Source organism: Thunnus maccoyii, chromosome 14 (assembly GCF_910596095.1).
Source record: "Thunnus maccoyii chromosome 14, fThuMac1.1, whole genome shotgun sequence".
Lineage (NCBI taxonomy): Eukaryota > Metazoa > Chordata > Actinopteri > Scombriformes > Scombridae > Thunnus > Thunnus maccoyii.
The window spans coordinates 10,207,212-10,232,115 of record NC_056546.1 but is presented as its reverse complement, the minus strand read 5'-3'; the positions used below and the strand labels follow the sequence as shown (position 1 = coordinate 10,232,115).

At 40.3% G+C, this 24,904-nt stretch overlaps 2 protein-coding genes across 2 annotated transcripts in view; both read right to left on the bottom strand.

The window, feature by feature from the left end:
- The window catches only part of lrpprc (leucine-rich pentatricopeptide repeat containing), a 64,034-nt gene extending 56,852 nt beyond the window's left edge, over positions 1-7,182 (bottom strand). Inside the window, exons 1-11 of the mRNA XM_042433887.1 lie at positions 6,969-7,182; positions 5,555-5,757; positions 4,799-4,921; positions 4,382-4,503; positions 3,976-4,034; positions 3,597-3,683; positions 3,349-3,475; positions 2,146-2,290; positions 1,622-1,779; positions 1,282-1,387; positions 970-1,077 (exon numbers count right to left, since the gene is read on the bottom strand). Coding sequence (XP_042289821.1) covers positions 970-1,077; positions 1,282-1,387; positions 1,622-1,779; positions 2,146-2,290; positions 3,349-3,475; positions 3,597-3,683; positions 3,976-4,034; positions 4,382-4,503; positions 4,799-4,921; positions 5,555-5,757; positions 6,969-7,138 — 1,408 coding nt within the window. The 5' untranslated portion in view covers positions 7,139-7,182. The remainder of the gene's footprint in view (positions 1-969; positions 1,078-1,281; positions 1,388-1,621; positions 1,780-2,145; positions 2,291-3,348; positions 3,476-3,596; positions 3,684-3,975; positions 4,035-4,381; positions 4,504-4,798; positions 4,922-5,554; positions 5,758-6,968) is intronic.
- An 829-nt stretch (positions 7,183-8,011) lies between these two features.
- Positions 8,012-10,526, bottom strand: znhit2 (zinc finger, HIT-type containing 2). Its single transcript, XM_042433603.1, has 2 exons — positions 10,452-10,526; positions 8,012-10,223 (listed from the first exon to the last, which is right to left on the bottom strand). The coding sequence occupies exon 2, from the start codon at positions 10,149-10,151 to the stop codon at positions 8,424-8,426; it is 1,728 nt and encodes a 575-aa protein (XP_042289537.1). The 5' UTR covers positions 10,152-10,223; positions 10,452-10,526; the 3' UTR covers positions 8,012-8,423.
- Positions 10,527-24,904: the final 14,378 nt, after the last annotated feature.

Below are 24,904 nucleotides of genomic sequence, written 5' to 3'. Positions count from 1 at the left end.
AAGCTTTTGAAGATCAGGAGGAGGAATAAAAAAATATGACATTCATGTCTGAGTGCACTTTCTCAAAGTCAGTGTCTTTTTGGTGCAGAGCTCATCTGTCGAGAGTGGCTGACATGGGTAGTCTTCTAAACTTTGCAATCTATTCCTAGAGCTCTCCAGAGAGATCCGTGTGTGTGTGTGTGTTTGCGAGCAGGTGCGTATGTATGTGTCTGTTTCAACTCTTCTCGTTCTAACTCTCTCACGCAGGGATCAGACCTCTTTGCCCTTGACTGCCCCAGCCCAGTGAAATCTGTCCCAGTTGGACCACTCTGCTGGGCATTAATATTTGAGGGAAACACTCCTTTAAAAGCTCTTTCTGGTACAGAGGAACTGAGGAAGTCATAATCCCCTCTACGCCACAAAAATAACACATATGCTCATAAACTGCTAATATCATGCTCACCAAAAAAAAAACCCTGCTCCGTTTCAGATGGGATGTACAAACAGCTGGCAAGTTTCCTTTCCTCTCGGGGCTTCGTAGCACCCATTAGGTTCTCACATGCAGTACGTATGAGATAGTTCACATGAAACTGGAGAGGATCCAACTACAACCTACTCACGACAACTCACTATGTTCAATTTCAAGATCTACTGGTTTGACTTACTTCTAGGACTAATATTTATAGTACAAGATAGAATTATATATAAAGTAATTCATTCAAAAGCAGAAGATTAAATAATAGTTTTCAATGTTTTGCTATTATTTTTCTTAAAACCACAACATGCAGACAACATACTTTTGGTGGAAAAATTAGGAGAACATCTACAGTATACTGTATATATGGCAAAGAAGGACTTTTATCCAAAACAGGTAAATCTTCTATGAACTAAAGCTGATTGAAAGCTGCTAACATCTGAACTATTCCCAGCTATTTTGTGTTTGTGCATGTCTGTGTGTGTGGGTGTGGGTGTGTGTGTGTGTGTGTGTACCAGCTGTGTTGTTGTCCTTCACATGCTGAGTGAGGAGGGGCCAGAAGTAGTGTGGCCTTATGGGTAAGTCCTGCTCCTTCAACTTCTTCATCAGCTCTAAAGACACTCCTGCAAAACAAAAAAAAAAGTCATTAATTCACATCAATTACTTTTCCCCATAACTACAGTGATTCTGTCGTTGGGTTGATGGCCTCATGTTGTATTCACAATATACATAGAACCACACAGAGACAGTGAATGAATGGGGACACGTGTGTGCAAGTGGATGTAAAAGTATCTATAAGTGCAAGTATATTGTAGTATGTGCTGTACCAGTCTTCTTGGCCTCCAGAGCACAGTACAGAGTGAACTTGAGCGGCGCACTGTGCAGATTTGACTCCTGGAGCTCTTTGCAGTAGCCGCTGATCTTCTCCAGTGACTGTAGTGCACACACACACACACAGACATCAGTAATCACATTTATACACTGAAATTAATCCTCAGCAAACACTGCACAAGTGTTAAAATGAATGCTATCAAACAATCAACTGCAGACAAGTATCGATTCATAAAAATACTGTAGGAGTGAGTGTTTGTGTATTGGAAGTTGACTGATCCTGTAGATAGTAGATTAGATTAGGGGAATAATGGGTGAATTTGTTTTTCGGTGTACCGTGTCCATGGTGATACAGTGTCTGAGGAAGAAACTGCCAAGGTTGGGGGTGTCGGAGTTGAAACCGTCGGTCTGCAGTGTGGGAAAAGTCTTCAGGATGTGGAAAGCCGTGTCCTCCAGGCCCTGGGTGATGAGGCTCAGACACAGGTTCATAGCATCTACAAAGAAGAACAAATACTGATTATGCTGAGCCTCATACAGTAACACTGTCAAAAAGATTATTACATATGCAGCTGAGTAGTTAGCAGCTTAATGTATTAGCCATCTAGTTCTTAAGCCTTTCTCTCTTTTATGGACAGTTTATTTTAACAATCATTACCTGTTGTATTGTATTATGCTATCACAACTTTAACTACATTTTATTTAGCTACTGCTCAGTAAGAGTCAGACTTAATTTGCAGAAAGTTGTCTTTTAAACACACAATGACTAAGCAGAGTGTCCCAGGCTTTTTGACTGATATTACTTTGTCTGTTGAAGACTACAGCGCTGTGGCAAACCATGAGGAGTGTTTGCACATGTGTACCTGGAATGTAACCCCTCTCGTGCCTCAAGCGCTCCACCATCTCTGGGACGTGCTGCTGGTGTCCGGCCTTAGCCAGAGTGAAGATAACCTGCATAACGTCCTTGTCCATCAGACTGCAGTCTGCGCTCTCTGCTGCCTCCAGAGTCTGACACAGAGGAGAGGAGGAGATAGAGAGAAGGAGAGGGAGAAAGTGAATGAGACACAGGGATGGAGCAGCAGGGTGGAAGGAGGGATAAGGAATGAGACAAAGGATAGTATGGAATAAAAAGGAAGTGAAGGGTGAGTGAGTAAAGGCGCACACACACACCAACACAAACACCCACACCAAATAAGAAGATGCAGTTGCAGCAAATCTCAGGTCATCAGGCAGTTTGTTCCATAGTGAACCATAGTGACTAAATGCACTTTGATTTAATTAAAGTACAGTCAGAAGACACATGCTTGAAGATCTGAACAATCTGATTGGTCCATAGCCAGTGAGCAGGTCAGAAATATATTTAGAAGTCAAACTATTTAGGGCCTTGAAACAAGCAGTAATACTTTGAAATCAATTCTATACTGTACTGGGAGCCAGTGAAGTGCTTTCAGTAGAGGAGTAATGTGTTATAATTTCGTAGTCCCAGTTAGCACTCTGGCTGCAGCATTGTGAATGAGCTGGAGCCTTCCTATTGTCTTCTTAGAAAGTCCTGCAAAAAGGGCATTACAGTAATCTAATCTGCTGGAGATAAATGCATGGACCAATTTTTCAGAGTCGGGCTGGGACAGGAGGCTCCTAAGTTTGGAAATGTTTTTTTGTTTTTTTAAATGGTAGAAAGTGGACTTCGTAATAGTGGTGATGTGATGCTGGAAGTTAAGATTGGCATCAATAATAACAGCCAGGTTTCTGACATGTTCACTGTGCCTTAGAAAAAACGACGATAACACGGATACGATCTCCTGCCTTTGTACTTTTGGGTGTACTATCAGAATTTCACTTTTTTCTTTGTTAAGCTGTAAAAAGTTTTGAGACATTCAGCGGTTGATGTCATCAATGCATCTGACAAGCTCATTTACAGGACTGAGGTTGTCTGAGGAAAGTGAGACGTACAGCTGTGTATCATCAGCATACGAATGGTAGGATATATTGTGATTCTGCATGACGGTACCAAGAGAGAGCATGTAGACACTTCAGGCCTCCACAACCACCTGGATAAACATACGCACCTTTTTCAGACTATCCAGGTCTCCCTTCTCAGCATAGACGTTAAGCAGTGATACGTAAGTGTCAGGACCCGGTTCAATTCCTGCTCCCCGCATCACAGTCAGGATGTTCTTAGCACTCTCGATGTCGCTGCATGGTGACACATGAACGCACGTTTAAAAACAAATTACTCCAACAGTATTTGAAACATTTAATATGTGTAAGCAAACACAGTAAATTGAATACACAAAAAGTAGCAGCTGCAGCTCACCCTGCACGAGCATGGCCTGTTACCAGGGAGTTGAAAACAGCTTCAGTGATGGGAAGATCTCTGCTCTTCATGAAACCCAATATGGTGCTGGAAAAGGAGAAAAGAATTATAAAAACAGGCAAAGCAGGAAAAGTAAAGGCATAATATATATCTAATTAAAAAACTACCAGTGGGTACTAGAGATATAACCATCAGTGGTGGAAAAATCAAACCAAGCAATATATCTGAACACTTAACAAGTTCATCGCTCGACTAGAAGTCAGCTTTTGATTATAATGCTGTTTTCCAAAACCAATTGTGACGTATAAGATGTTGGAGCTTCCCACCAGAACATGAACATTACTGGCTGCTAAATATGCAGAACACAAAGTATGCTCACCTGGCTCCCTCGATATCTCCATTTTGGCAGTAAGCTGCTATGAGTCTCTGGTAGGTAACCTGTGCACACACAAAAAAAATGTTTAAAATTTTTTTTTAAAATACCGAAAAAAAATACTGTACCCGAGTAAAGCCTGAAGTCAGCAAACATAAACGCAGCATTGGAACAACAGAAACAAAAGTGTTGCTCTGTTCCAAGTCTGGCAGGTGAGGTGCTATTTTTTTAAGGATGTGAGGAATTCATAAGAATAGTAATCTTGAAAAAAAAAAGCCCTTTAGTGAAGTTAAAGACACCAAATTTTTTTTTTTAAAAGTCCTTATTGTATTGGCTACAACAAAGCAATTACAATAGAATATGCAGAACATATGGTCGGTGCCCTTATTGTACCCTGCACTGCTGTACTCACTCTGTTGGGCTGAACGTTAGCTGCTTCCATCTTGGCCAGGAAGTCAGTGGGAGAGAACTTGAACTCATTCTGCAGGTAAACTTTCAGCAAGGCGTTGTAGTGACTGACATCATACTGTGCACCTGGGGAGGACAATGTGCAATATTATGAATTAAATGTTGTAGAAAGCCTGCTGTAGTTTTCTTTAACCATATAATATAACATAAGATAAAATACACATTTATGATGCTGTTTGTACAGTCACTTTTAGCTTAGCATGTCCCAATTCACATCCAGTCTTATAATATAAAATATAAATTTGAAACAATGGTTAGATACTGTGTGTCTTTCTCCAGATCTGTTAAGCAGCAGCTACCAGTGAGTGAGTATGTTGTGTAATGTAATGGTTATGTTGTTGTCAATGATGTGTTCTCTTACCCAGTTCCTGCAGTTTCTCCCAGACACGGTGAGCCAGCTCAGTGCGCTCCTCCAGGGGCACCTCGGGCAGCAGTGACCCACAGCTACGCAGCAGCAGCAAGGCCTGGTTACCACTGGGATAACCTGCAAACATACATGCAGAGGGAGAAAGAAAGAAAAGCAAAAGCAAGTAATCAGTTATTCAAACAACAAGAAACACAGAGCACACTCGTGTTCATGAGAGGAGTCGACTGTCTGCCTCTGTCACACTAGACTGGGTGATGACTTTAAGGATCGCAATGCAATGGCACTACAATAATATCTTCATGGGAATTTTTTCTACCCTTAACATATCTAAAAATGTAATATAATTACCTGGGACTTGAGGGTCTGATGCATGTGTGTTATCATATAAAAATATTATTTGCAAATAAGAAATTGCACATGAGAATAAACCAGGAGAAGATAAGAAAATTGAGACGATAAGAAAACCATTTAACCTAATTGAAATGTTCTAGATAATACAGCACCAGTCAAAAGCGTGGACACACCTTCTCACACTTTTGACTGGTACTGTACATCACTAATTACCTTCTTGGGGATAATCAGCACAGTTGATACAAGACTAAGCTCATCGTTTGCTGCTGATGGACATTACCACTTGAGTGTGAAGCTGCAGCCAACTTTTCCTCACCCATAACTCAGAACCATTGCCAACTTTTTCTGATTTTTTTTGTCTGTCACCCTTAAATCTGTCTCTCTGATCTGCCTTCTTACCTGTCCTGCAGATATCATGGAAGACGCGGAGTAGCAGTGTCTTGGTGATGCGACCGGTTCTCCTCACAGAGCTGTCCAGCTTGGTCAGGGCCCAGTCAAACTGCTGCGCCTGCTTGGACCGCACCGCAACGCTGGCCTCATCCTTCTGCTCTGTGGCGACGGCATAGTTGCGTACACATCCCACGGTGTATGGCCACACACGACTGTGCAGGATTAGATAGTGACAGTAGAGGAGTGGGGGACACAAGATGGATGGATGGAGCGACAGAGAAAAGAGGAATGCAAAAGCACAAAAGAGAGAATGGTAATTGAGAAAGGCAGAGAAGGGAGGAAATTACAGACAGAATAAAAACCATCAGTCACAAATTGTGTGGGTGCACGTCAGACATGACAGATAAAACATATTTCAAATCTTACAAGTGTGGACAATGGATGTACCCACGTGTGATTTGTCGTTGAGAGAAACGGCAAACACATTACATCTGGAGAGATTTTATAATGAAGATGAGGAGGTGCGTTCGATAAGATTTGGAACCTACTACTGAATTTTTTTCAGGAGGACTAATTAGTTTGTATATTCCTATATACATTTTTGTGCTCTTTAAAGAAAAACTGCTTTGTATTTCATTCAATGTATGACTGTGGTCATTATGGATGTGCTGTATTTGTTTAATGTGTGTTTGTTTCTTCGTATTCCCTCTATGCTCCCCAAAAAAATAAACATATATTTTAAAAAAAAAAGAAAAAAAAAAGCATTTTTCCACAGCTCTCCTGAGTTGCACAGGGTGTGTTGAGTGAGTGCAAAACAAAACATACTTCAACAAATCAGCATCACAGATCTCTGAGTGCTTCACCAGCTCTAAGGCGGTTTGTGGTTTTGTCAGTAGCTATGACCTTGAGTTAAAAAGCCCCGATACAGCAAGCCGAAGCTGCCATTCATCTTTGACATCAGCTGCGGCCAGTGTTTCTCTAGTATTTCATGATAAAATGTTAATTCTGACCATAACTAAACTGAATTAGCCACAGAATGACAATGTGCTGTGGATGGCTGGTCTGCAAGGATGGCCCTTAAACAAAGCTGACATGTAAATTACCCTAATACAAAAGAAGCCACATACACACTGGAGAAAAGCTGCTGTTAACTGCTACAATGTCATTACAAATTCCCTTTATGAGTTGAATTATGAAACATGGCTAGTTAGCTTGTTACACAAGTTGTAATCATCACCTTATGTAAAGCAGAGGCCATGTTTACACCACATTTCAGGCCTGATAGGGACATTATAAGCAACTTAATCTAACATAAGACAACTCGTTACATCAAACAGTCCAGGTCATGCTGGTGTAGTTAAATCCATGTGTGTCTCTGGCTGTCATTGAGCTCAGCTACAGAGGCTAACAAGCTGCTTTATACCTGCACACATTTCCTGAGGCAGGACGGGAACAAGCTCCGGTCCTCCTGCCGCCGAGAGCTCCGCTGTACAGCCGGCCGAGCGGCGGTCCATTTCTTTTGGTCGCTGTGAGCTGAAGCAAGCCCGAAGGCGAAAACTTAAGTAACCGGGCTGATCTCAAGAGCGCAGACATGTTTCTGTCGCAGGCATGGAAAGAAGGACATCCGCACCACGTGACAGGTCAAAGAAAATATCGCGAGAGCTCTGACTGGACTCAGTGTGTCATTTTTTTTGTTTAACGCTATTGCGTCACCGACAAATCATTTCCATAATAAACATAATTTTAAACTTTCTGTTAAAGATGTTATGATATATTATGAATGTAAAGACCCTAAAGTTGATTTTATTGTTAAAATCCGTCTATTGGATGGTGTTGCCCTCAGGCAACAAACCACCTTTTTGGACTTCACACCGCCCCTATAAATAAAATTATATAAAAATATAATATCACAAGACATGTCTGTGTCCAATGAAATGTGGGGCTGAAGTGAGTTTGACCTTTTGTCTTGGGGAGGGGGGGTGGAGCAGTCCTTTCAAGGAGGAAAGCCACATGTGACACAGTGCCAGCAGCTGGTATGATAAATATCATTTTTTAACATGTTTAGATTGAAATAACTTTATACTACTTTATGAAGAAGTATATTTGATTGTTTATTGATTGTTAATTGATTGACTCACAATGTTTAAAATTTGGACTGTGATGAAATGAAATGTCTTATGATAAATAAAAAACCTTTCACCAATTTTACAGTATTACTGTAAGTAATTTATATATTTTGACGGGTACATGATCATTTTGATACATCCTATAAATAAAGCAAATCTTGTAATGTATGTGTGGAGATGAAAAGAATATACATGCTTGTATTAAACATTAATTTGAAGCAGTAGCCAGGAGATGCAACTGAAAGCTTGTCAGTGGACCTTGAGTTAGTTATTTATTTTTTGTCAAACTATTATAATTTTATTTTGTGCAAATTGTTATGCAAAAACACACATAGCCAAATGAAAAATTGTCATTGTCTCATTTTATTCAGCTTACAGCTTTATTCAGCTTTTCATTCTTATTTATATCTTGAAAGTTTAGGATCAGGCCACCAACTTCAAAAGAAATTGAAACTTAAGCAAACAATCCACTGCAAAATGATGGCTTGGCATATTTATGAATTTATATCTTGTTTACTTTTACTTATCACAGTCTAAACCTTTAATTACAATATGTAATGCAAGAAATTATTAAATAAGAAAAAAAAAAAATCAATGCTCATATTTTTATGACAAGTAATAATAATAACAAACTTTATTTGTATAGCTGAACACAATGCAATTAATTTCACAGTGAGCAAATATAATTTTGGTTTTCATACATTTTCATCATTGTGAACTTTTACAAACATCAATATATTTAATAAAGACCATTAGCTCAACTCTTCAATCATCTTACTATTCCCTTTCCTCTTCCCTTTCTTAAAGCTCTCCTCAACAACAGTCTTTGCTTTCTCCATGCTGTTCCTTTCACTCTCCCTTTTACTGTGCTCGTTCCACAACTCGATAGCCAGCATACGAGTCCGCTGCACATTGTCCAACACCCAGGCTTGAAAGAATTCACACTTCTTGCTTGCCAGGAAGTACTTCTGCCTCTTTGCCCCTTCCTCTCCCTCTTTGGACAGGGCGGCTCTGGCCTGGGAGAGCACTGAGCGGAGCTGACTCAAGGCTGCCAGACAGTATCCCGTAACATCCTTTCTGTCTCTGCCGGTCATGATGTGAGCCACGGCTTCCACCGCCCTGGCTGGGGCACAGGAATCTTCCTTGTCGAGGTAACCTCCTCCTAAAATTTGAGTTTCTCCGCAGTCTAAGGCCTCTTGGACAGAGTTGAAAACCCTGCCTGAGTCCAGCGCCTCAGACAAAGCAAGAATCATGTCACAGACCTCAAAAATCAGTGAATCAGTGTCTCCGTTAAACAGACACAAGGTGAAAGTGTAGCCAAAAAGTGTGTTAACCAAACCGTAGCAAACCAAAGGAGATGGATTTGCACTTAAGGAACTTAGTTTGGGAATTTTTGCAGAAATTGGAGGCACACTGGAACCTGTTGAACTTCCCTCATCTTTGCTTGTTACCTTTCTGTTTCTACCTTTAATCTTTCCCACTTTTGTTGCAGATTTGCCCCGATTCTGAGCCGCTTCTTGCGATATTTTGACTTCCTTATCAGCCGTAGTTGTTGATTTATCTTTCTCCAGTTTGCTCACCTCCTCCTCAAGCACCTCCACCAACGCTCTCCCTCCCTCCTCATGTTCCTCCCACCACGGCTTCCACAGGACAACCAGCCGGCCAAGAGCTCCACCCTTCACCAGACCCATAAACGTCTCTTTCTCCTTGCTGTCAAGAAGTCCCCACAGCTCTTCTTCTGAGAGTTTGTCAAGATCCAGCCCCGAGAGCCGGTCAGCCAAGTCTGGCTCTCCTTCTGCACTTTCAGCTTCCACGTCTACGTCTCCTTCCTGTCCTCCTCCAATCTCTTCAAGTTTTCTCAAAATAGCCTCAATCTCCATCTCATTCTCTTCTCCAGACTGTTGAAGCTCTGCTAATCTGGACAGGAGCTCCACAACCTGCACTCTCTCCTCTACATCTCCTTCTTCCTCTTCTGTGTCATCTTGCACAACACCCACTTCTCTCAACACAGTCTCCATTCCCCCGTCTGTCCTTTCTGCCTTTTGTCTGAGTCCAGTGAGAATCTCCTGCATTTTCTTTCTCCCCTCAGCCTCTGTTTTCCCCATATCCTTCAGCTCCTGCAGGACAGACTCTTTGTAAAACTCCTCAGAGCACGCAGAGTGAGCTGGACTCTGGTAGCAAGCCAAGCCACAGTAATGCAGGTTACACCGTGGACAGGTGTAGCAGGAATGTTTACTTTCACACAACATGCAGAGTGCACTCCTCTTGGTGTTTCCCCCTTCATCTGTAGCCTGCTCCTCTCGAGTCTTGGCTGGGCTGAGAAACTCCTCTCGTCCAGAAGCAGCTCCTCTGGCGGGGAGCAGGATCCCGTCCCTGGTGACGGTGTCCGGCTCTGTGTCAGTCCACTCCTCCTTTGGACCGATGTCTGTCAGAAGACTCCTCACAGACGGAGGAAGTCTCCGTCTAATTAATGGATTCATTAGCGGCTGAACTGGAGAGAAACACGACGTTGTAGCAAAGAGAGAGAGATGGTTTTGTGGTCTCAAGGCAACCTAAAAATGAAAGAAATAAAACCTGTTAGCAGAATGTATGTAATCTTTAGTTACATTAATGTCATGAAGTGGATTTGACAGGTTGAGGTGCAAACGTCACGCAAACGTTGCTAACGTTACTACAAACTGATTGTTTTAACATTACGTAGCGTTACACTGACAACATTCAATGTCAATATAACAAACTTTCTTTCATTTTAATATCTTACAGAACAAACTGTAACTTACTTTCAAGCATTTGCACCAGCAACAACGTTTTCACGTTTGTTGTCCCAAATCAAGCCGCCATGTCGCTGTTTGATGACGTATGGTTGACTTAAAGCGGCAGGTTTTTTTAAAAACATTATCAGTGGTGGAGGAAATAATAGCCTAACAACAACAACAACAACAACAATAATAATAATAATAACAATAATAATAATAATATACTATAATTTGTACTATAAATATTTAAATATATATTCTGTAATGAAACATTCAGCAGAGACCAAATAAGAAAATGCATTTTGTTGACAAAATGATCTAACCTCAAGGTCGATTAAGTAGCTGTTCTTGAGCTTTCAGTCGTATCACATAATCTTCATTAGCAGATGAAGTTTACCCAGTTGTCATGGAAAAGCAACTGTTAAAACTTTTCTGATTTTTTTGATTTTTCTGAACATTTTAAGGACTTCTCATCCATGATGACCTACAGTTGAAGAACAAATCAGAGGTGAGGTGTGACTGTTTTGTCACAAACTGTTTTGATTCCAAACTCAAGAATAAAGTATCTTATCTATACAATGAAAACACCAACAAGTAGGTTACATAATATGTTATCATAATATCACCATTAACCATCATTTATCATTACTTTAAAACATTTAATGTGAACAAAAAATAACCATGTAAAAGTGTATGCAATTTGAAAAAATAGACAACATTTTAATAACAGGACTTCCAAAGAACAAATAAAATGTTTACATTTGTCATTTGGTAAATAAGCCCACACCAATGAGTGAAAAGAGCTCGACCTTACAAAGCCCGATAGTGTGTTGCAACGTGTGTAACTCTCCTTTCTTATTTTTGTCATAAATATGCATTTGTAAAACATTTGTCAGCACCTTGACTGAGTAGATTCTCCTCAAATCTGCAGCCATTGACAATATGTTATTGCATTAACTCAGGTGTCTCAAACTTAAAACTGGTTAAATGTTCACTGATCAATAAATAGAAACTGCCTCTTATGTGAACCGCTGACCCACTGAAGGAAGAAATCTGTCATATTTGTCCCATGAAGGTCGATTCAAAAACAAAGCTTATCCATATGGCTACCCTTGCAACTGAACAAATTATGCACTCAAATTGTGGATTTGTAGCATGTGTGCATGTCTCAGTCTGACTTACTGGGTTCTCCATCTAACTTGCTGTCAATCTGTATGTGCATTATGCATCTCTGTCTATTTGTGTGTCTTTCTGACCGTGCCGTGTGTCTACATCTCCCATGGGGCTGTTTGCTATGAGGTGATTGTCTTCTGCAGGGGGTCAAGCATGGTAAAGGTCATGCAGGTGGGGAGTTGTCAGATGGCTGTCCACCCCTCACTGGGCCAAAGGGCTCCCGTGCCGCCTGACAGAGCCCGTAGGGAAAGTAGGAGGAGGAGGGGGTCTAAGGTTGACGTGTGCCATGCTGTCTCGGCCCCGCCCCTGGCTGTCGTGCCAGCAGTCCTGGGTAGGCTGCTGCCTCCTCTTGTCTTCTTTCTTCTTCCCTGGCATGTCCTGTGACATGTTAGTACCTCCAACACTAGATCCACAAGCTTACTTACTGACTGTTGCACTGATAGTAATCCAGAATCCAATGGCGAGGTTACGAGGGATTGCAACAGCTTTCTGCCCTCTTTGATTGGCACAGTTTTGAGATTTGTGCGACCAATTTTTAACAGACGTTGTGGGGGAATTTTTGACTTTATTATATAGTTGACACTATAAGGAAATATAGGGAGAGAGAGGGATGTGATGTGATTTGTAGCCTTTTGTAGGGATTATTATTATAAAATGCCTCATCATGTCATTTCCAATATTTTTTCTATATACTTCCCTTCAAAAACAACACGTACTGTACACTATAACTCTCTCCATTAGCCATCCCTTCATTACACATCAACTGAGTCACCATGTGATGCCAATATACAGACAAAGCGTAAGAACCTCTTATGAGTATGAAATAAATATTCTACTAGATGGTGCACATGGAGTTCCCTCTATATGCTCTTGAAAGAAGAATATGAAATATGTGCCACACTCAATTTTATTCTAAGTGATGAGGCTCTGAAAAAATTTCAGACTTAAAAATGGAATTGGGGTGCAAGAAAATCCAAAAAAAACCCCTGAAAAGCACAGTATGAACACACACACACACACACACAAACACATACACACGCACATACACATCCTGCTGTCTGCCACCAGCTGATAGGTGACAGGGAACAGTCCCTGCCTTTTGGGCATGTCCAGCCCTGGCATGACTGGAGCTGTCTACTGTACAGCAGCAGGGTGTGTGTGTGTGTTTGTGTAAGTATGCATGTGTGCGTGCATGCATGTGTGTCTGCAGTAAAAGGGGGTGGTCCTATGTTGACGTAGACTGTTCTGTCAGCTGTCAGCTCAAAAGGATCTCGCATTATGTAGGGCGCCCAAAAAGGGGACTGTGTGTGCGTGCGTGCGTGTGTGCATATGTGTGTGTGTGTGTGTGTGTGTGCTGTGTCTCATGTCCATTCTCTATAAGCTGCAATCACACCTCAGCTTTGTATTTCTCCTCACATGTCAAACCATATAGCTCAACATGTGCTATGTTTATTTATTTTATTTATTTAATTGAATCCCCATTAGTTGCTACCAGGGTGCTACCAGGGTAGCAACTATTCTTCCTTGAGTCCACACATAAAAATACAACATCAACATACGACATACATGAACACTTAACAACACTACTCAAAACCTGTATTCCCCTCACACCCACCCAGCACCCTCAGATCACCCATTACTCGCACAGAACCCTCTCAACTTCAAAGGTAGGCCTGGATGATATGAACAAAATCAAATATCATGATATTTTTGACCAATACCTCGATATGGATGTTTTAACAATATTGTAGGGATGACTATTGTTGCTTTCACAAAATATTTACACAGTGAGATTTTAGATAAATAATCATCAGTAATGTGGGTACAATGACTACATGAGTAAGGAAAGTAACAGCTAGGACAGTCTGGTAAGTTCATAAAATTACATCACTTTACTGTAATGCAGCCTTTAAAACCAGGAAAGGACAACCATACCATATCACAATATTACAATATCCAAGATCTAAGATGATATTTAGTTTCTTATAATATCATCAATATATCGATTTAATATTGATATATAGCCCAGCCATATTCAAAAGAAAAACATACAGACAACGATGATAATTATAATAACTCTAACAATAAACAGAGAAAACAAAATAAAATAAAATAGAATGAAACAAAAATCAGTTTCCACCAGGAAGGAAAGCACTCAGTCGCAAAATAAAACAAATAGAACAGGGCAGATTAAACAAAACAGATTAAACGAAACAAAAAAAGATCCCTGGGGACAACAATAATACCAAGAGAAATACAGTCATACACCAGACTACAGCTGACAGGTAATTTGCAAACCAACAAAAAATATTTCTTTACTTATCTAGACAGAATTATATATTTTTTGTTGTTTTTTAAAACACACTTTGCTAGTTCATTTTTTAGGGAACATGGTAACATATTCCATTGAGTGGTAGCTCTGTACAAAACCATTCTCTGCATTGCACAAGTTCTAGGTGAAGGAACTACTATATGACCTTGTGTTACCTGTCTGGTAGTATGACTGTATCTGTCATTGATATGTATGAAATCTTTAAGTGTAAGCTTTTAGGCTTGGCCATAGTACAAATGTAACAAAAGAAAACTAGGAGACTGCTTAATATCTGTCCTCAACTTTTAGCTAGGAGAGAGCATCATGCATCTACACTTGCCCTGGATGAACAGTGAAGAGCTAGGCGTGTAGATTTGTTCTGCACAGGCTGAAGCTTGTGCAAATCTTTTTAGTCGTGCTTGACCAAACTTCCGAACAATAGTCAAGATTAGACAAAACCAGCGATTGTATAACCTGTCCGATTGAGTGATCTGTCAGGAAATAAGCACACCTCCTGTTGACAGACGCTGCTCTACCCATTTTGGCTACAGTCCTATCAGTATGACAAGACCAGGAAAGCTGTTCATCCAGGGCGACACCTCTTCAATGCATGATTTGAACCAAAGATAATACACTACAGTACATTTAGCACAAGCTTGTTTTTTTCTACCCGATTTGACACACATTCAAGTTCATTTTGCAGAACATCATTTTGTTCATTTAGACTGTTAGTGGACTTATACAATGTAGAATCATAGATACATTGTCATAGATGACTTATTTAACACAAGGGGTAGGTCATTGGTAAAAAATTGAGAAGAGGAGAGGACCAAGGCAGCTACCTTGGGGAACCCCACACTTGTAGTTGAAAAACTCCCATTAAAGTACACACACTGCATTCTGTTAGTCAAGTAACATTTCATCCAGCTGACAGCATTTACACTGAAACCGTTTGCCAAAAGTTTTTCCAGAAGTAGTTAAGGGTCAATTACATCGAAAGCAGCACTGAAGTCAAGCAAGACAGCACCAACATTTTTTTACCATCTATTTGACTCAGCCAGACATCAGCCATCTGTGTTAAGGCAGTACAGGTTGAGTGGCCATCTTTACAGGCATGCTGAAACTCAGAATCAAGGCCATTGACAAAGAAATAGTTTAAAATTTTAGAGGACTATTCTTTCCATAAGTTTACTAAGAGCAGGAAGAATACTAATTGGTCTGCTTTTCAGCCCACTGAAGGCAATCCTACTGTTCTTAGATATCAAAATGATTTTGGCAACTTTTCATGCTTGAGGGAAAATATTTTTCTTCAGGCTAAGGTTAAAAATGTGACATACCAGTTCAGCAATGTAATCAGCTATAATTCTTATTAATTTACCATCGAGGTTATCCAGTCTAGACTGTTTATCATTTTTTACTACCATAATTTCTTCCCATCCTGCTTTAGGTCATGAATCTTGTGTTGATAATGAGATCTTTTATTCAGTCTGTTCATTTTTGTGACCTTGTTTCTGAGTTCACAGTATTTATTCTATCTAATAGAGTCTCCCGATTTTATTGCAGCTCGTTTCATTTCATCCTAGTGAGCCGTGCATGTTTTCAATTTCTCATCGAGCTACGGGGTCAAAGTACTTCTCACAGTGAATTTTTTTGTTGGTGCATGCTTGTCAGCAACAGTCTGTAACATATCCAAGAACTTGCATAGTGCAATATCTGTGTCTTACACTGTGCATACTCTGTACCACTGTAGATTTTTTATATCATTAATACATTTTTCTTCGCAAAAGGATTTATAAGATCTTTTCAGCACAATCCTTGGCCCAGCCTCCAGTACTATATTGTGGTCACGAAAACCAACAGGGATGTATATGGCTATAGAGCAGAGTTCACTAGCATTAGTGTAAATGTGGCTCACCCTGGTTGGCATGTTCATCATCTGAGTAAACACAGGATGGAGAAAGCCAGTCAATGTTTTGGTCCCCCAGAAAGTATATCTCTCTGTCTGCGTCTGTAGCTTTCTGAAGCACATATATCATCAGTGTATTTTACATTAGAGCTAGTTGGTCTATGACAACTACCAATAAATACTGGTTTGATGTGAGGTAGGTGAATTTGAAGCCAAAGAACTTCTATAACTGGATTCATCAGATCATTTCTGACCTTAACTGGGATGTGGTTTTGTACATTTATGGCACTACCTCCGCCATGCTTATTTCTGTCACGTCTGAAAATACTATAACCTGCTATGGGTACTTCAGAGTCATTAACCGAGATATCTAAATGTGTTTCTGAAATTGCAGTTACATTTGCATTGTCATTGTTGAGTAGTATCGAGAGATCATGAACTTTATGCTTCAGACTACAGATGTTAAGGTGTGCGATCTTTAAGCCTTTCTTAGGTAAACCCGGAGACATTGTTCATACAGACATATTAAAACACTGTCCACCCGAGTCAAAAGCAAAGCAGGTCCATTCAGTTAGCCTGGGTCTGACCCCTGGACAGAATAACCAGTTTATCATACCACAGGCTGGCGTTGTCTCTGTTTCTCTGGCTTCTCAAAACTTAGGAAGTAGATTACTCCTCCTTTTTTCACTATGTCCAAAAAGTCTTCGTTGACAAAGACTACAATTGGTCTTGGTGTGCCATGTTTCTGGAATTGGCCAACTTTGTGTGCGTGCTCAGTCTCCATACATTCACTTCTCAGGCCTAGGTTTTTCTCCAACATGGTTTTAATCTTCTTTTCTTAAGTTTCCCAGCTCTCTACCTGCTCATCAGCGATGTCATCCACAAGTATGTTGTTCCTTCTCAACTGATTCTCCATGTAGTCATGTTTAGACATAATCCCATCGAGTTCCTGCTGAGACTTGTAGATCTTCCATAGCCCATAGTCTCTTTTCAGTGTCCTTTTTCACTTTTTTTAGATGATCAACAAAGCTCTGCATGAATTGCCTGCTTGTTTTCACCGCCTGGATATCTTTTATTACTCCATCAAGTCTTTTGTTAGTCCTACTGACTATAAGTTGGATGAATGACTTGAAGTTATCTTGCTGCTGGGGTAGACGCTCCTTGTAGAAGTCCTTCTGCTGCTCCAGCAGACTTGATAGTTGACTCGTGGTTACAAGACTATCTTCCACCAGTGTTTGCCTGTTCTTAGGAGGCATGGTGCTGCTCAGGTGAAGGTACTCTGCAGGCTATGTGTTTCTGAACAACATGAGGGAATTCATTTTGATAATTTAATGAGGCTAAAGTCTTTACACACCTGTAGGGTTCATTTATAAGTGTTGGATGAGATAAGTGTGTACATAACTTAACCAGAACATATTCTAGAACATCAAGGTTACAAAACATATAACACACTTAAAATGAGATGGATTAAGGATATAACAGTCCATAAATGAAACAAATAGGACTAGAAGGACAATAAAAATTATAAAATAACAACAATCAGTATATAATATATAATATATGAAAACAGATTCACAACAGATTAAAATTCTTTAAAGATAAATACATATAATTGAAAAAATAAAATAACAAAACAGATGATCACGGTAAAATTCCTAAAACACTGGCAGATAGATCAGAGAATGTTTTTTACAGCATGCAAGGAGATTGGCATCTGTAGGTTTCTGAAGTTTTATGTTCAACATGAGCATGTTCAAACCAGAGGAAGAGGCGTGCATGAAAGCTACCTTCCTTTGGAACAGAATGAATATATACATTTTGTGAGTATAAACAGTAGATCCCAGCCTTATTTAGAACAATACAATTACATAAATATGAAGCTAAGTTACCAAAAATAGCTTTAAAGATCTGAGTGTAGCAATGAGTGTGATCAGTGAGCGACTGAGTGTGAGTGAGTGGGTGTATTGGTGGGAGGTGTATTGCAGCAAACTCTCAACTGAAAGTGGACATAGCAACAACAATCTCTTCCTTCTTCCATCTTCCCTCCATATACCTTTTTTCATGAATGAACTCAGGAATGTAAGCTCAGCTTCCCGCAGCATGAAAGCATCAATGTACTCCTTCAATAATTCATCTCCAGGATCTATTATTTACCTATTATTTTCACCTCTTCACAAGAAGGTTGCACTGTGCCTCTACATCCTCCCCTTCTCCTCCCCCTTCTCCATGTCCTCCTTCCTTTAATTGAGATCCTTTGCCAGGTCACTCAATCCATATAAACAAATCTCTACTTCCTGTGCGGCCCCTTGATCTGCCTCGACCAGTACGCTATCTCTTTGAGTGTGCGTGTGTGTGTGTGTGTGTGAGTGTTTGTGTGCTGGGTGCAGTGCAGCGTGTGATGTGCTAAAACACAGGTAGATGGAGCGGTAGCCTCTCAGTGACCTAAAGCGGCTGTTGACAGCAGTGACAGTAGAAACAAGCAGGAAGAAGAAAGAAACCTCACACTACTCTAGAAGTCAACTTTGAATCCGTGTCTCTCCACCCAGCTAGCAAATAGAGGGTCCGATCACAATAGCCTACACCAGTAATTTCATGTGCTATTATTTTTTTCTACACCAGCGATTTCATGTACTGTTATTTATACCTCCAGACTTGTGCTTACTCAGCCAAACATTTTCTGGTTATCTCATTTTTCTCTCTCTCTCTCTTTCTCTTCTCACATTTCTTGCTGCCTCACCCTCTTGGTGTATATTTGTCTAAGAAATATAGTGTTATTGTGATAATCTATAAGGGAACTATGCACAGTTTAGATTAAATATTTCAAAAATGAGTCTCTCTCTGTGAATTATTGCTGCAGTTTAGATTGATTATTGGTTTAGAATGGTCTTAGGTGCCATTTGGGTTTTTTGTAGGATTGAATCTTTTATCCGATTGTATTAGTAATGTATAATATAATTTCTGTCCAATTCTGATTTATTGTATATTTTGTGTCATCAGTTTTATGTTGTTAGACTGTTAATGCTTAAGGTTATTGTCATCTACCTTGGCCAGTACGCTCTGGAAAATAATCAATTTTAATAAATAAAAGAATAAAATTAAATAAATAATACATTTTATGTTTAAATGAGGTTTTTTCCTGGTTAAATAAGGGTTAAAAAATAAACATTATACAATTACACTTATTTCTATGCAATTATGTAATGAATTATTCATTATTATTTTGCATTTATACAAACAGAATAAAAACAGATAACAAATGTAACACAGATGTGGCAGCAGTGGTAAAGGTGTCATAGGTTTGCATATAGTGGACCTTCCCCCAAATAAAATATAAAAATTATAATATCAAGAACACGAAATAATGAAACAAAAGAAATACTGAACAAAATATAGGAAAGCAAAAGACATAAAACAGCAAGCAACAATCATCACTGATGAAACTGGCAGCATTTTTCAGCCTCTACACTGTATTTTAAATTGAGTGTTGTCAGTATTTTGACAGAAATATTCTGTTGTTATGTGGCACAAAGCAGAAAGGACACTGTTCTTTCAGACCGGGCTGAAGCTTGCTGAGCAGGTTGGGAAACAAGTACAAAACACTTGGGAAGAAGTGCTTGCAACATGTCTGTCAGTCAAATGACAGACTTGACAAAAACATGTGGAGTGATGACATTAAAACCCCTTAACACGCAGTGGTCAGCTGATGGGCCAGTCATTACAAACTCATACTGTACAAAACATACGACAAATATGTCAGACAGATGTTTAGGTCAACATGTATAATGATGCAAACAAATATTTGTATTGGGTTGAATTGGGCAGCCATAAAAAACATGTCTTGGGTTTGAATATTTAATTTTTTTGTAAATATCATATATTTTGGAGAAGCTTGGACAAGCTGATACAGAATATATACTGCATGATACTGTCAGACAGTGTGGAATAAGATGATTTTAACAACCTTAAAGCTACTTAAGGGAAAACAAAAGGGGGAAAATTGTGTATTAAAGGGTTAAAAGAATAAACAATGTGGTTTATGGGAAATGTGGGCCTGTCCTAGAGAAACACTAAAACTTACACCGCAATGGAAACACATATGACTACAGTAATTTGTAAATATTACCATTACAATGTTTAAAAATTCTATATGTGGCACTTTCATTTAGCGATAACCTGATTTTCTATTTCTTTTTCTAACAAGCCTGACATCTCTCTGTATTCTCATGACTGGTAAAAAAAAAAAGAAAAAAAAGCCTGAGTGAGACTTCCATGTCTTTCCCTCCACTTCCCCTTCTCTCTCTCCTTCTCCATCACAGCATTCCCGCAGGAGCAAACCTGAGACTGGCTGTATATCGGTGTATCACCCGCCTCCATCTGTCTAACCTCCGGCCCCGCCTCCCTCCATCCCCACGAGAGGGAGCAACAGATCAAGAAAAGGGGTGGGATGGAGAAAGGAGCGAGGGAGCGAAAGAGAGAAGTGTTTCCGTGTCCCAAAGGATTGGTCTCTGTCTGACTAAATCAGGAAGTGAGAATGTGACGGCAGGAGAGACAGAGAAGAGACGTCCCTTCAGTGTCTGTATGTGTGTGTGCTCTCACTTGTGTGTGTGTGTGTGTGTGTGTTTGTATGGACCTTGTTGAGCTGAGGTGTCATATATGTGAAGATCACAGCTTCACGCTAGTGGCAACCGGGGATGACGCTCTAAATCACTGAAATGCCAGAGATGACTGTGCTGTGATATGTTGTGTATGTGTGCGTGTGTGTGTGTGTGTGAATGTGTGTCTTTTGGGAGATTTGATGGAGATTAAAACCACTTTCAGAGTCTGAAAGTGAAAATGTTATCAAGTATGTCCCCTTGAAAAAAAAAAGAGAGTGACATTGTCTCATCTAGATCCTGACACAAACACACACATATACACACACACACTGTCAAGATGATGCATCATGCACAGCATCCGCAGCATATGCACACATACAAACACAAACACACCTAACGACATCACACACTCTCTCTTTCTCTCTGCGGATGAATAATTAGGTAGACACAGGGCTGTCTTTGTTTCCCCTCGCACATGAAGTTACAGTACATGAATGTAGGCCAGCTCACTGTCGGCTTCACTTCCCTCTCAGCACAGTCAAAACAACACACTAGCTGTTGTCTCCTCTTGTTTATCAACCTCTATCTATCTCTTTGTTACCTCTATCTATCTTCAACCCTCTCCTTCGTGAGGTGTGAGTCATGAAGAATCATCCGGCAGATCAACAAAACATCCGCTCCTGTGATCAGGCAGCACACACAGAGACACGTACACACACACACACATACCCTCACATTGATGCCGTTGATATAGTTATAGTCACATCATTATATCCGTATTAGCAGGGAAAACCCTTCACGCTCCAACACCTACATGCCTTCACCGCATGTTGTCTCCAGTATCTGATGTGTGTTCATGTGCTGTGTGCCTGCCCTGTTCTATCTTGACAGATCATGCTCGGCACATATTCGTGGCATAATATGTTTATCAAAATGTATTCTGAATCTGCTATTGTGTATGTGGCACAATGCAGGAGATATTATTTAAACTGGGGAGACAAAGGAAGAAATAAGTCTATGTATTGAGGAGGAAAGCATGTATGTAAGCATATGGAATTAAATAAAAATTTGCAAAAGTATTCAAACAACATGATAGTGATTCAAATTAAATCCTGTTGTCTGATATGCGTCACCTCAAAAACTCTCAGATATGAAAAAGTTTGTTAGACTAATCAAGAGGAAAAAAAAAACAATTGTTAGCAAGAGCAACTTTGGCTGGACAGAGACAAAGTGAGAGTTATCTACACAATCTCAAACTTCATCTACATAAAATGCAAATAAAAAGAAATAGTCTGCTGCATAAACATCCTGATGAGAAGCTGATTTTTTAACATCCTGATGAGAAGCGGATGTTTTGGAAATCTAATGCAAAAATACATCAGCAATTGTTTTTTGTTTAGCACCAAAGAGGTTGTGTTCCTTTGTGCCTCATCTCACATCAATTTGACCTACTCATACACCTCTGCTGTCAGATTTGCTTTCAGTTTTATAAGATTTTATTTGGAAGATAATAAGAATGGTGCAGTTTTGGACACAACTTGAATAGTTAAATGTAGGTAATGGTCTCTGAATTTACTATTTATGTGTCCCAAATGACTGATAATGCGTGTTGTTATGTTCGGTGAGCTTGCTGAACCTCTGAGCTTATAGTACTGCCTTCTTCATCCTCGATGTTGTTTAATTTAAAAGTTTACACATATATTTTTTTATTAATGTGAAACAAGAAAGCATATCACCATCCTGCATGTTGCATGACTGTGTCTTGTAATAGTCGCATACAAATACTGAATACTGCATGAATATGTGAACCAATTCATACAATGAATACACGTGAAATATCACAAACATCATTGAAAAGAAAAGATCACACACTGTATATGCACACATATACACACTCGCCACTGTAGGCTACTTGCACATTGCACATGCATGTTCACCTTAGGCAAGGTAAGGTAACACAATAGAGGAACTCTGTCAAATATTGAGTAGGGACAAGGGAGCACTTGGCATTTTGGGCATGCACATAATCATACACTCTTACTGTGTTAGTGTTAGCTGGAAAAGGTTGTGTGTTAGTGTGTTTGACAGCGCTCGGACCCTGGCTGCGATGTTGACATTAGTGGATCAGGACACATCACCTCTGCTTTGGGAAAAGGCCTACGGTGAGCCTGCCCCAAAGCACAGCACGAGGTTGTCTGTATGTGTGTGTAATTGTGTGTGTATTTTACTACATATCTGTATTTTTTTTGCAGCAAAAGCACCACACATATACTCAAAGAATTATTAATCTGAATATGCTAATATAGCCATCAACTATTACTCAAGTGCTTTGTGCCGTGTCTGTTAAAAGCCTAAAAAACAATCATAAATTACTGCATAATTGGTACAATGACACACACCTGGTGTCTCAGGTGAAAAAAAAAAAGAAAAATGTGTCATGTTCTGAAACTAGCTTTTGACAGAGTTTCTGGTGTGAATTCTGCTGACAGGTGAGAATCCTTTCCTATAGTGCAGCTTTATTTTTTCGCTGAAATGTCACTGAAGTTTTCCTTTCACAAAATTTCAAGTGAAGACAAAAGACACATCTTTGAAACCTTTCCCTGCTCTAATCTCCTCTTTCATCCATTTCCATCACAACTCGAGAGCATAGAAGGAGCTCCAGTTGTATTTATTTCCTCCTCAAAGTGGTGGTTTTGACCTTGTGTGAGCCTGTTGTTGACTTCACTCTCTCTTGGCTTTCCGGAAATCCAATCCGATCAACTTTTATATTCCACGGATTGTCATTGTGCCAACTCTGGAGGACTGAACGAATGGAAGAGGACAGCGAGATGCAAACAAACAAGCATATAGATGAATAACCCAACGCTGATGTCAAAAACACGTCTGTCATCGTCAGAGGACACACAGGCCCTCTCAACCGTGACATGCAATTGGTTCACGGGAAAAGATCAACAAAATGATACAGAGCAAACTAATGGGGGAAAGAATACATACATCTGAAATCTGCCTCAACCCATAGCAGGGAAACACTCATTGTTTTTCTCTTTTTTTTTTCTGTCTCGTTGTCTCCTTAACCCTTGTTGGATGAGTGTATGTTTGTGTGAGCACATATGTATGAAGTCCAGAGCTCTCTTTTGATTTATGTGGTGTGGAATGTCGGGCATGTCTCGTCGCATTAGGGAGCCATGAAGAGAACGCTGTCTGCCATCGCGCTCCGATGAAGGCGCCTCAACAATGGATACTGCGCTCCCACCACCCTTCAACTCCCAAATACCCCCAAGTCCTTGGCACTTATCAGTTAGAGGGGCTGTGTTTCCTCGAGGGGGGAAGGGTTGGGGGTGGGATTGCTTGCAAATGGATGGCCTGAGGCGATGCGGGAGAGACGAGTTTTCAAGAACCCGATGAGAGGCAGCAGCAGTTTGGTTTTTGAGGAGATGATGAATTGTTCTCTGTGGCAGCTTATTGCCTGTGTGCTTTTTATCAGTTGCTATGTGTAATTTGCGATGCAGCTCAATTTACTGTCTTACACTTTCCAGCCTCAACATCACCAAGGCTTCTTTTCTTGACAAATATTTCTCTTTCACGTACTTATTTGTCTACTTTCGTCTTTACTATTTTCTCTTTGTGTCATTCTCGCTCATCATCCTCTTCCTCCTTTTATTCCTCTCCCTCTCCAAGCTTCCCTTATATCTCCACCTGACCTCTGACATATAACCATCCATCCACCAGCCCTTTGGTGTCTTGTCCATCCCTGTATCTGTCTCTTGTCTAGCCTCGAGACACACTATCGCAACCTCCGTCTAATCCTCAACCCTTCCACCTCTTCATCCTTGGGCCTGTTGGCTGTAGGTGGATGTCGCAGGTCTGTCACAGGGTGGCAAAGCTGTCATTCATTGTGCTTGAATGTGTGTGTGTGTGTGTGGTGAGTGGGGTGTGAAGGCAGCTGTCACGCTGTCTCAGGATCATATGCTGGCTGTCAGACATGCTGTAAAGTAACTGACATACGACCCCCCCCCCCAACACACACACACACACACACACACGCACACGCACGTGCACGCGCGCGCGCGCGCGCGCACACACACACACACACACACACACACACACACACACACACACACAGACACACACCATGGATTCATGTGAGAACACAACCACAAAACCTTCATCCTCCAATATCTGTGATTTGACATGTTTGAGTTGATGCTGCAAATCTGTACATGTTTTCAATCAACGCTCACCGAATATGACTTTATTTAGCATTCAAATATAGATTAAAGTTGTTCAGTTGAAACCCACACTTCAGACATGGTGATGGCCCAAGAGCATTTTTTTCATTACAGACAGCAGGATGACCTGGATGACCTGTACTGAAGTGTCCTTGAGCAAGACACTGAAACCATACCATGCAGCTCCAGGGATGCTGACCCTGCCCTGTAATCTCTGTTGACAGGGGTCAAGTGAAGAGAGAAGTTCCCTCAAGGATCAGTAA

Excerpts from the sequence above, each read along its gene's own strand:
- znhit2 (XM_042433603.1), bottom strand. The coding sequence starts at position 10,151 with ATGAATCCATTAATTAGACGGAGACTTCCTCCGTCTGTGAGGAGTCTT.